A 12,334-nucleotide genomic window follows, 5' to 3' on the forward strand; every position below is an offset into this window, starting at 1 on the left:
AAACATACAGCATTTCTCTGATGCGCGGCGCAGCGCATACTGGTACTGGGCGTCTGGGGCTGTGCCTGTGTGGACAGTGGGGCTAGGAAGAGACCTCTGCGCTGCGGCTGCGCACCCGCCGTACGTGCACACTAGTACTACAACGCTACACTGCCAGCGCAAGTTGCGCGGCTCCCAATAAAGAGCTATACAGCTGCTCATACATGTCCTCCTCGCCCCAAGCTCCGATTCACACCCTGCGCATGAAAGGCTGCACTCCTTTCTAGCCCATTTAAAGCTAGCTAGCTAGGGACACACACAGAGCGAGCGGAGAACAGGGAGCGCGTGGCTCAGTGCGAGCGCGCGGAGGCAGGCGGAGCAGAGCAAGCAGCGGGGAGCAGTTCTGCGCAGCCCGATGGTTTGCTCCTTCGTATTGGCGGCGGCGGCGGCGGCGACATTGGCGTGTCTGTCCGCTGCGGCCGCCGCCACGGGCGACCTCCTCCCCTCGTCGTCGGAGACGCCCCTCTCCTTCGGGGACGGCTACACGCAGCTGTTCGGCGACTCCAACCTCGCGCTCCACGGCGGGGGCAAGAGGGTGCACATCTCCCTCGACGAGCGGACAGGTGGGTCGGCTCGGCTCGGCTCGGCGGCTTCATGCTCGTTCCCCGCCCGATCGACGCCCAGTCAATGCCAACTCGTGCTCCGTGTTTCCTGCTCTCTGTTCGCGAACCTCATCGTCGCTTGCTCTGCTCTGCTCTGCTCCGCTGTGTGCAGGCGCCGGGTTCGCGTCGCAGGCCGCGTACCTCCACGGGCACTTCAGCGCCCGCGTCAAGCTGCCCGCCGACCACACCGCCGGCGTCGTCGTCGCCTTCTACGTACGTGACCAACCAACCAACCCAACCACCAATGCTGCGTTTTTTTTGTTTTATGACGAACCCCAACAAAAAAAACGCAGATGTCCAACGGGGACGTGTACGAGCGGACGCACGACGAGCTTGACTTCGAGTTCCTCGGGAACGTGCGCGGCAAGGAGTGGCGCGTGCAGACCAACGTGTACGGCAACGGCAGCACGGCGGCCGGCCGGGAGGAGCGCTACGGCCTCTGGTTCGACCCCACGGAGGACTTCCACCGCTACGCCATCCACTGGACCCGCGACAGGATCATGTAAGATGAACCGACCGCCCTCGTCTCCTTACCCTCCTCACCCGTCAATACAGCACTTGACACATGCGGTTTTCTACATACTAGTAGCTTGTAGCAGGGTGTACGGCTGCAACATATACAGTTTTATATCCCTCCGTACAATGTACTAGTCGTCTTAGGCCCTTATTTTCTTGTCCATATTACATATTGATAACAATGAACCTAGACAAAACACATACATCAAATATTGTATGGATTTATTAACTTTAGGGCCCCTGTTTGTCCAGATTATATACAAATACATATATGTTACAAATAAATCGCTATTCTTGTTCCTTTATTTGCGTCTCTTTAATTTTCTGGCAATCATCTCTTCGAGATCGCGCAACAGTCTGTCTGATGACGAATACTGACGCGGGAAGGACGGAAGGTGTTGTACACCTGTTGTCTGTTGAGTTGCTTAATTTTAGGCTACCGGAGGTCTGACTCTAATAACCTACGTTGCTTAATCATTGTTTAGTTTGCTGAACTTTCTTTTTTTTAAAAATTGCTCTAATATATTTAAATTTGGTTTACTGTGCATTTAAGGTTTAGGATAGTTTGACAAATTAAAAGTAAAATGGTCGAACAAATGCAGAGTTATATTACATAATCTGTATAATTTTACGACTCGTAAAATATTGTAACAGTGTCTCCGGTCATATTATTTTGAATAAAATTGTATAAATCATCAACTTCTTTTATTTTTTGGATATCATTTAAAAGTTGAAAAAATATCAGACTCAAACTTTTTTATAGGCCCTTTACATAGATTTTCGCTTAGGGTCTCTGAAATGTCTGGACCGGTCATGGGAGGGAGTATATATTAATTAACCAGAAGAAAAGGCTCGACCTATGATGATTAGGTGATACATCCATATAGAGGTTTTTCTACTCTCTTTGATTGAGGCCTTGATGGCATGGTGTCAGCATTTCACCTGTTTTCTTCTTCCGGTGCTTATTATTAGTACGATGCTGAATAGTGCTGCATAATGGCTTGTCTGGTTCTGGTTGCGGCCAATCTCTCTCTCTCTCTCTCTCTCTCTCTCTCTCTGTATATCTCTACTACGGTTTACTGGAGCAACTTACAGCCTTCATCCTTAGCTTCAAGTACTTTTTGTTTGATTCTTTCCCATCTCAACCTTTTTCCCCCTCTTTTCTTTTCACTTTTGGCTCTCATGAATCATGATTGAGAGATACTGGCCCCTTCCTTCGTCTTTACAGCTTGTAGATTCTTTTGCATGTTGTCACTTTAATCATGTAAGAAGCCCTGCCGAGTCCCCAAAATCGACTGGACATGGGATTACCACAAGGGGTATTCAAATATTTACTGCTGCAATGCCCACCACCCTGGACATCCGTCCATCACAGCATGTGCATGAGCTTCTTATCTCTGATCCCCCCACCAATACTCGCGTGCTGCCTTCCCCGGCATGATTGCGTTCGACACCTGCTTTTACACCTGTGCTCTGAAGAACTCACAGGGAACCCTTTGATTTCTTGGTAGCATGGACATGGAGAAGCAAAAAGGCCTCTCTACTGTCAATCCGCCACCTACTTTTCAGTCTCACCGTGCATTTTGCCACGAGCCCCTCTCCTGTTTTCAGGTTCACGCACTCATCCTACTGTCACTGGTGGCCGTACAGTCCCAAAGTCTATAGCTTTGACAATGTCTGCCGATCTCCAGTTCTTAAAAACTGAACATATGTCAGTAGATAGACGACTGGTAAGTCTTAAATCATGGCACTACTTGTGCCTACGTCGGAATGCAAACCTCAGAACTCTCAGATCATCTTCTTTTACTGTTATACGCACTCGCCACTAATATTTCCAATCAGAAAGGATGGGGTTCAATAGATTTCCAAAAACCCACCTTGTTGAAGTTGAACAACCCTCTGCCCGTGGCCGTGCATCCTGCAGATTCTACATCGACGACACGCCAATCAGGGAGATGGTGCGGACGGAGTCCATGGGCGCGCAGTTCCCGTCCAAGCCCATGTCGCTGTACGCCACCATCTGGGACGGCTCCAGCTGGGCCACCTCGGGGGGCCGCTACAAGGTGGACTACAAGTACGCGCCCTACGTCGCCGAGTTCGCCGACCTCGCGCTCCGCGGCTGCGCGGCCGGCCCCGCCGCGGCGTGCGCGACGTCTGGCGGCGACGACGACGCGTACGGCCACGCTGCTGCCGCGATGCCGCCCGCGCGGCGTTCGGCGATGGAGGCGTTCCGGGCGCGCTACATGACGTACGGCTACTGCTACGACCGCCTCCGGTACCCCGCGCCGCTGCCGGAGTGCAGCGTCGGCGCGGAGGCCGCGGCGTTCCTCCCGTCAGGGGACGCGCGGGCGGCGTTGCATAGGCACGGTAGGCGCAGCCGGATGCGCCGCGGCGCCGACTTTGCCGTCTGATCCACCGGCAGCGCTGGTGTGTGTGTGTGTGCCGTGTGCCCGTGTCGACTGTGATGTGATGTCATCTGATATATGATTAGGGTTCTTGATTAGCGCTACCATTGTAGGGTGACAGTAACCGGAGTTCCACACTTCAACTGATTATAAACCTCGTCGCCTCGACTCGCACCGCTGCTGCAGCCATCCAAGTTCAGCGCAATTTGTTGGTTAACCCGTAGATGGAGCCGTATGGCATTGCACGCCACAAATCCATATGATTTGCCCACGTCCTATCGCAAAATCAGATAGTTCATGTCCCAAAGATGTGATCAGTTCATAATCCATAAATTCAGCGTACAACGATAACTTGGCTCATTAGCCATCTCGCGTTCTCATTCCAGATTAAGCGCAGCATTCATGCAACAAGTTTCGACCGCATTTTTCCATTTCGGATGTACCAGGTAAGATAAGATTTGTGCAACATATACATCAGAAATGGTTTTCACTGCCCACAACTCGGTTATGGTAGCAGATGATAACTTAAGGCAATGTGATAAATCCAGATTTGCAACAGAGCAGCTACAAAATTTAGGACACCATATTCAGTCACAAGCAACGAGGTTTCTTGTCAACGAAGAGAGTTGCCAGCGAAGACCTGTGCACTGTGCTAAGCTCTGCGCGCTACCGCAAATTCACGGCCCGAAAAAAAATTAAGCTGTCATACCTCCAGTTTTCTGTTGTCTATGTACTAGAACTCCCCCTCTACGTGGCATGTCCATGTGGCTGGACCTCGCTGCTCCCAACATTGTTCAGACTACCATTCTGCTACTCCATACCTACAGCTAACTTCTCATCAGCAGAGCCGCCACCACCGTTTGAGCTCCCATTGCATTCTGGTTTTTCCTCAGCTGTGTCAGATCTCTTTGTTGGCGAGTTCTTAGGAGAAAGACTGCCATTCGACATCTCCTTGCCAGTGATCTTATTATGCAGGTAAGCAGATGAACCTTGTGGGGAGCTGGGTTCGCCATGGCCATGAGAAGCTGGCATCGTCTGATGAGGCAGAGGGTGTCCTGATCCCGGAGGAGTGTTTGAGCGTAAGAGCAGTACACAGCTAGGGGCGACTAGGGGCCATATGTGATAATCCAAATGGCAGCAGAGAGAGGTGGGAGGGTTTGTTTGTAATATGGCAGCGGTTGTACGGAATTTAAAATGGGGCTATTTATATTTGTACCCTTAGTTTATCACATTCCTCGTTTGTATGCTTAGTTGTGTTTTTTTTTCTCAGTTTTCACAACTAAAGGCCTATTTGGGAACATCATATTTTCTTAGTCCCAAGACAATATCATGGTATTTGAGTATAACATGGTATTTTAGACTAAAAGATGTTTGGAAGCACATCTAAAAACTCTGTATTTTAAACCATGGTTTTACCAATACCACAATATTTTTGGGGTAAAAAAAACTTTGGTCCGGACCGAAGTTTTTGGCTCACGCAGCTGCAGTCTTCTCTTCTACACTACAACTAAAATACTTTGTCTTCAAACATGTGTTAGATTAGACTGATGTAAAATATACTATAGTGGTATTATAAACTACGGTTTTGAGAAATAGAGTTCCCAAACAGGTCCTAAGAGTAAAAATGAGGACACCAGCAAAAATAAGGTTATCACCTTTAAAATGTGTATATGAGCACCAAAACTCCTTGAGCACGGGATATGTCAAGTTTTTTGCTATTATAGGTCTCCTTTTAACAGGCTTTTGCTTTATGGTACTCTTAAAATAACCTTCCATAATAGTATTTATAAGTGGTGTTACTCTTTAAAATAATATTCTAGCCCTTTTTATATTCCTTTTTTTTTCTTTTTTCCCTGTCTTCTAAACTGCTCATATTGCCCCTGTCCCCAATCTGCATCTGTTCAGCGCCGCTGCAAATGAACAAATCCATCTCAAGCCTCTGCTATCTTTCTCCAGCGTTGGGCTCAAGTTTAGTAAGGATGCAAAGCATTATCACAAGTCAGCGTTGATTCTTTCCATAGTAAAATCAAAAGAAAATGTAAACATTGCGGTTAGATGATCATACTGTGCAGGTCATGCTCTATCGATATTTAGACCTGATGATTATCCTCTGTATGTTTAGTTTCTGAACACATCAGTTCACACCTATATAATCCAGCAATCATGCCTTGAATAAAAATGGTGTTACAGTTTCTGAACACAACAGGTTTCAAAACGGTGTTTACAGTTTCTAAACACATCAGTTCACAACAATACGAGCAGTTTAGAAGATGAGGAAAAACAAAGGGAAAAAGAAATATAAAAAGGATATACTATTATTTTAAAAAGTAACACTACTTATAAATACTATTATAGAAAAGATTATATTGATATCATAAGGTAGAAAAGCTTGTTAAAAGAAAACCTATAATACCAAAAAAAACTCAATTGCTGGAGACAGCCCGAAGAGGGACGATAAAATCTGATATTTGTTATCAGCAAGAAACAGATTTGTAAAATTGTCATCAGACCCATATTTTATAGAACCAACTGGACTCACAGTTTATATACATAACAAGAAGACATTGTGAGTGACAAAAGTTCAATTATCTTAAAACAGGATTGGCAACAACAGTACTCCGTACAACACTGTGACCAAGGAATCGGGCTTTAGGGATCCCTATGTCCAGTACCACCACCTCGCCTCCGCCGCCGGCCGCCGGGGACCATCCCCGCGTTCTGCTCCGAGGTTTCCTCTCCCGTGAGACATGCAAGGTACTCTCCTTCCTTCCCGAAACCACTGTTCCACTGAAGCTTGGCGCTTAGAACCCTAAACCTTAGCTGCTCGGTTCGGTCTGGAATCGCTTCACGGGCGCGGCGCGTGCGTGCGGCAGGAGCTGGAGTTCGTGCACCGGAGCTGCGGCGCAGCGGGGTACCGCCCCTCGGTGATATCGACATCTCTGCCGCACCTGGCGGCCACCGGCTGCGGCCACCTCCTGCTCCCGTTCGTGCCCGTCCGCGAGCGCCTCCGCGACGCTGTGGAGTCCTTCTTCGATTGCCACTTCGATCTCTTCATCGAGTTCACCGGGCTTATCAGGTGCACAGTCGTCGTGTTGCGTGGACTTCGCTTCCTATGTGTTTGGCTGTACCGGTTTAGCTCCAGCATTTTTGTAAGTGGCAAGTTTAACGCCAGCATCAAATTAGTGCTCTCAGCGTTTCTCTGCAGACTGCCGAGTGCGGTGTGACGTGTGAGTATGGGTGCTTTGTTCAGCTACCTTAAGGGTCTGTTTGGATATACATGGCTAGTTACCGGTTTGGATAAAAATTAGCTATGATTGTCCAGCTAGTTGGCAAAGAACTAGTTGAAGTAACTAAAAAAATACTCCATATATCTACCTTCCTGTTTGGATGCATTAGAGCTATTTTGAGCTAAAATTAGCTAGCTAACAGTTACCTCATGGTATCCAATCATACCCTTATTGTGTTGATCAAATTCACAATGTTTCTCACGGGATTAACAGCTGCTGTAGAGTGTTTCCATGTGGTGCCCATACCAATGATCGACCGGGCTTGTCAGATTTATATAATTATACTAGTGGCTGAACAGTATTCAGTGTTGGGCTAGTAGCGTGAATGATTTGGTACCATGTTGATAAATTTGGCCATTATTGCGATAGTTTTCTTTACTATGTGATGATTAATTTGTATAATGAGATTACATACCTTGCATGTGTACTGCATAAGCTATATGCAGTTTTATCATTTTATCAACACTACATGCACATTCCTTAAAAGTGGAACATCACATCTGAACGTTCTTATAGTCCTTGACACAACGTGCTCCCACTTAAACCATGTTCGCTATGCAGTTGGTGCAAGGGAGCTTCTATTGGATGGCACAGTGATGACAACAAGCCTTATCTTAGGCAAAGGGCATTCACAGTAAGGATCTATCTTTATTTTTCCCTTGCAGTTTCGTCAGTTTAGCTAAGGCCTATTCCTGTTTATATGTTGCATCTATTGCGCCTATGCTTGTTTTGGGTTTGTGGCGCATCATGCTAAAGTGATTACTGTCTCTGTTATCTGGGACCCACTTCACAACACTTCAGTCTCTAGAGTCTAGACTACATCCATGCAATGTATATCTGTAGTGCATGCTTATATGTGATCAGTCATTTTAGATCTTCTAGCTAGGTGTGGTTCTATGGACTCTTACCTTATGAAGTGATGTAGTACTGTATTTTAAAGCTAATTGAGAATTGAGATACTCTAGAAGGATCTAATGCAACTGTCACTGTTGGGATTTTGGTTCCTGTTGACAGCTTGCGTAGTCCCAAGACATATCATTATCATATGTTAGCGGTCTTCATGAAGAAGAATGGCTTATCCCAGTTTGCGAGCCTACATAAGTTTCCTTTAAGGCCTACTTATTGTTTACCTTTTATGTATGCTACTTTCCAAAGTGTCCTCCAGCATATCCATATAGTAACACTTTCTGTTTTGCCAAAATTTTTTTTGTTTCTTGCACCAACTGCATTTTTTTTACAGATATGCTGCCTGAAATTTACTCTTTGTTATATGTAACCAGGTAGTTGCCTTCAACTAGTCTATTGCTAACTTTCACATGCTGTCTTCATCTGTAGTCATGATTAGGTAGTTTTCAATTTCCCCCTTACACTGTGGAAGAACTGACACATAACAAAACCACTATTTCCTGACATTTTTAGAACTCTTTAACTCGAAAAATGCAGCCTCAGTCAGCCCCCCTCTGAAACTATGGATATTTTTGGATGTCTGTGTGCACTTTCCTGATTAGAAGACGAAATCTTGTATACTAGAATTATTTCTGATGTCCATTTTGTTTGTTTGTGTTCTAATCTGTTTCTCACTTGCTCTTTCTTATCTTATTATTTAAAGGCAGTTTGCTACTTGAACAATCATGGAGAGGACTATAAGGGTGGAATTTTGCAGTTTCAGGATGGTGATCCTTCCTGTATTGTTCCAGTTGCTGGTGTAAGCAAATCTAATTTTACTTTGCATCCATGTGGTTTCAAAATACTTCTTATGAAGCACACATTTGTTGTTAGTAAAATGTTCTGGGTAATTTTGGTAAGTTTTATGAGAAACATTTTTGTCCAGGATGTTGTCATATACACGGCTGATACTCGTAATGTTCATTGTGTAAATGAGGTATGTCCTGTTGTCTGCATTATTCACTGTTTCTTTTTATTTTATTCTTCACTTTTTGTTGGATATTTGGATGCATATCAACTCTTTCATGAACTGTACTATACAGTTAATGGTGAATATGACATTTCATTATCAACAGTCATCCCAAATTTCTGTTTTTTCCTTGCACATTTTTTGGGGTAAAAATCAATTCTTTGCAGCCTTGTTGTTATCAATTATTTTCGATCTTTGTGAAGGATCTCGCATGCCCTTCCATTTTTACCAACAGTTACAACATGTTTTGCTTTACAGGTAACTGAAGGGGAAAGGTTGACCCTGACTCTTTGGTTCACTAGAGACCGTGCTTATGATGAGGATCCAAAACTTCTTAACTTTCTGTCTCAGACATCATTGAGCTGTGAACCAACTGAGCAAAATTCTTATATTCCTGTACCAGCTTCTGATAACATGTATCGCTTTTCTTGTGATCAGTCTGGTTTTGACATACGATGTGCTAGAGTGCATATTCTGGGGTTTAGTTTTCACTCAAGTAGTGGTGAATGCAATATATCTGCGTCACCAGCTGAAGATGACCCAATAGAGTTGCTTGGAAAGCAACTGCGGCTCGGGAGGGGAGATGATGTCTTTGAGAAAATATTTTCTAACAGCTTACATGCTCTTCAGGTATGTTCATTCTTTGAGTGGCCTTAATTTTTGCTGTCGACTGAAAGACGTCAACATCATATATCAGTCGTCCTTTCATCATTTGTTACCAACACGTTGCACGTTCAGGATGCACTTATCTTAATGTTATTCTTTAAAATGAGGTGTAAAGTACTATTTTCACCTTTTGTCCTTGTTTTTTCAGCGAAGCACTAACCATAGGTGCACAATAATGTCATGTTAAGTTCACATGTCTGTGGTTGTTACATCTATCTATCTCTTAAATAGGTGGTGCAATTCTACTACTGGAAAAAACATGAGCTGGCAGCAAGGAGGGAACAAAGTGTTGTTAGTTCAGGAACAGTCTGCTGTCCAGTTACACATCATTCAAAAGGAACAGAATTACCATTACCATGCAATCACGCACTTGCACAAACTATATTTGGATCATATAATACTGAGGAGATTGTCCAGTGGAATGATTTTGCATTAGCTGTTGCTATGTGGGAAAAATATTCAGAAGAGTTAAAGAAACAGTTGTTGACATTTTTGCCATATTGGTTGTCCAATGAAACCATTTATGTTGTTGATACCTCTGAGCTGCAGGTATGTAAGAAGCTGAACAAGGATCTGATGAATTGGAATTAAATAATCTATATCACATTTCAAGCTGCTTTACCTTGACCTTTCCTTTTTAGCCATGAATGTTTTTGATTTAGATTGTCGCTGTTGGATTAAATGCAGCTCTCAAAGAGTTCTGTTCCATTTGAATAATCTCTCTTAAAAATGGGGTACTCCATCTGACCCCCAATAAAAGTCCATAAGTCCATAGAGCTTTCTTCCAAATGCACCAAATATAAGTCAATGACATGCGACCTTTTGATTTATTCTTTCATCCTCAAATGCATCATAAATGCAATAAACCTGACTATAGCAATATTTGATGGGCAATAGTGTCATTGTACGTTTTACCTTCATTTGTGTGCTCAAGTCCACATGGACTTGTATTTGGGGTCCGTAGGAGTATAAGACACCATGGTAACCAGTTTGTGCTAATTGCATTTAGATAATTTCATTTGGCATGATCAAGAATCTTTTACAGCACCCAGTGTATCAAAAGGCACTAGGCGCTATTTAGGTGGTTGGGCTCTGCGCCTCTGCCTAGAGACTAGACTTTGCTAGGCGTTTATACTTTTTGCGCACAGTTAGAATAATGCTATGATACATAGAGGAAAAGTTGCATATCAGAATAAAAATATGATTTTGTTATGCATCCCTGAGTAATAATCGTAATTCATCCTTTTCCCTCTCTAATTTTGCCCCATTTCTATGCATGCATCAAGCCAAAATACCTCCACACGGAAAAAGCCTAGAGCAAAACACCTAGGTTCTAGGCGAGGTGGTACAACACCTATCGCCAGGGGTCGCTTTATTGTGCATGCAGTTTGAAGCTTCATCATGGAATTGTCCTGTTGTGTGTAATTTTCATGCTTGAGGCACCCAAATTTACTAGGAAGAACCACCCTGTGGCCTGAAGCATTGGCAGGCCAGTGGTTGGGCGAGGAGATCCTCTGCCGTAACATGGGCAGACGTAGCTGCGCACATCTGGCTGACACGTGGGCCCGGCCACGGCCTGGCCCCGCCTGGCAGCTGCCGGGCGTTACGGCAGAGGAGCTGCTTGCCATTGGTTGGTTATTCCTGGAAATAATATCAGCTGACAAAGTTACCACGCTGTCTTTTGCTCCCATACCAACACCAGGGCCACATGGTTCATAATTTGTTGAATTTGTAGAAAGTATTCTTAAGGTCTAATCCTATATTGCATAAATAGTTCCCGGTGGTTGGACCTGCTTGCACATCAGCGCATACACATTACAACTCCTGTAGTCGCTCCATGTTTCTTTGGCAGTTAAACCATACACATACACCACATTACATCCTTGCATTTTTTAACTTTCTAATGCCACTTACCACAATGTCTCATTCAAATTTGATACAGAGAGCCGAACCAATCTAACTCTCCAATGGTGATTTGGACTGCCTCATTCTTATGCGACATAGCTGTGGCGTAGATATGTTTCTCTCAAGCTCCACTGGGAATACTGGTACAATATATTTCCATCAGCATCGTAGAAGGTGAATTCAGCTTGGTCCTGGTATAGCTGGATGGACATGACCCTTGCCCATCATAAAAGAACTTGAGCTTGTTTTCATTTGGCTGGAAGAATCCTCTCCATGCTCTTGAACGGTCTCTGCTTGTGAAGTATTGAATTGGACTCTAAAGGCGGAGCATGTAAGCTTATATGGGTAAGACCACTGCACCTAATGTACGTAATGTGAATATATTGTATAACGACATTAATGTTCAGTTCTAAAATTACTGTGAAAATTGACTTTGTATAAAATGGATGTTAACCTGTGCCTGCTGCTTGTGTGTTTCCAGGCAGTGATCATGCCCATTGATGTAGAAGAAGTCGATGCTGTTGATCTGGAATGGACTAAACTTATTATCAAAAGATGCTTTTTTTTTTGTATTTTGGAGGCTAATATTGTGGCTGCTTCCGAGCAACCTTGGGCCTTGTTGTTTGGTTAGAAGAGGATTGAGGGGGATTTGTTACTTCGCGCTGTTAAAAAACATTATACTTTGCGCTCTACTGAAAGGGCAGCAAACAAAGACGTCGTGTATGCCATATGCTCCTTGCCTGTGAAAAAAGAAAATAAAGTTTGTACGGTCCAGTGTTTAGTCTATTCGCAGTGCAGGTTACTCTATATCCTTACTCTATATCTCTATTTATAGTCTAGTCATTAAGATTCATTAATTTATATTCCAATCCTCCACACTCCATGCTTGATGCTACATCAAACTCTGAATCCCTCGTATTTCCATTAGTCGGGCAAGAAGAAGAAGAAAGCAGCAGCAGCTTTCGATGTAGCCGGATTAGGGACTCAGCTCGTTGTCTC

General features: G+C 44.3%; 2 protein-coding genes across 6 annotated transcripts; both read left to right on the forward strand.

The window, feature by feature from the left end:
- Positions 1–262: 262 nt before the first annotated feature.
- On the forward strand, positions 263–3,713 carry LOC100382994 (uncharacterized). The gene is made up of 4 exons (NM_001175677.2): positions 263–602; positions 754–854; positions 935–1,143; positions 3,082–3,713. Exons 1-4 carry the CDS (start codon positions 395–397, stop codon positions 3,566–3,568), a joined length of 1,005 nt encoding a protein of 334 aa, NP_001169148.2. The 5' UTR covers positions 263–394; the 3' UTR covers positions 3,569–3,713.
- A 2,425-nt stretch (positions 3,714–6,138) lies between these two features.
- LOC103639377 (2-oxoglutarate (2OG) and Fe(II)-dependent oxygenase superfamily protein) lies at positions 6,139–12,121 on the forward strand. 5 transcript variants are annotated; one of them, XM_035962707.1, is made up of 9 exons: positions 6,139–6,316; positions 6,436–6,638; positions 7,411–7,483; positions 8,459–8,554; positions 8,681–8,731; positions 9,023–9,394; positions 9,662–9,979; positions 11,373–11,700; positions 11,817–12,121. In XM_035962707.1, exons 1-8 carry the CDS (start codon positions 6,224–6,226, stop codon positions 11,388–11,390), a joined length of 1,224 nt encoding a protein of 407 aa, XP_035818600.1. In that variant the 5' UTR covers positions 6,139–6,223; the 3' UTR covers positions 11,391–11,700; positions 11,817–12,121. The 5 variants fall into 5 exon arrangements, with proteins under 5 accessions (XP_035818600.1, XP_008660349.1, XP_035818602.1 ...); XM_008662127.4 differs by having other exon boundaries at positions 11,373–11,680; XM_035962709.1 differs by having other exon boundaries at positions 6,155–6,316; positions 9,203–9,394.
- The last annotated feature ends 213 nt before the right edge of the window (positions 12,122–12,334 follow it).

The sequence above is a fragment of the Zea mays genome, chromosome 9, assembly GCF_902167145.1.
Source record: "Zea mays cultivar B73 chromosome 9, Zm-B73-REFERENCE-NAM-5.0, whole genome shotgun sequence".
NCBI lineage: Eukaryota > Viridiplantae > Streptophyta > Magnoliopsida > Poales > Poaceae > Zea > Zea mays.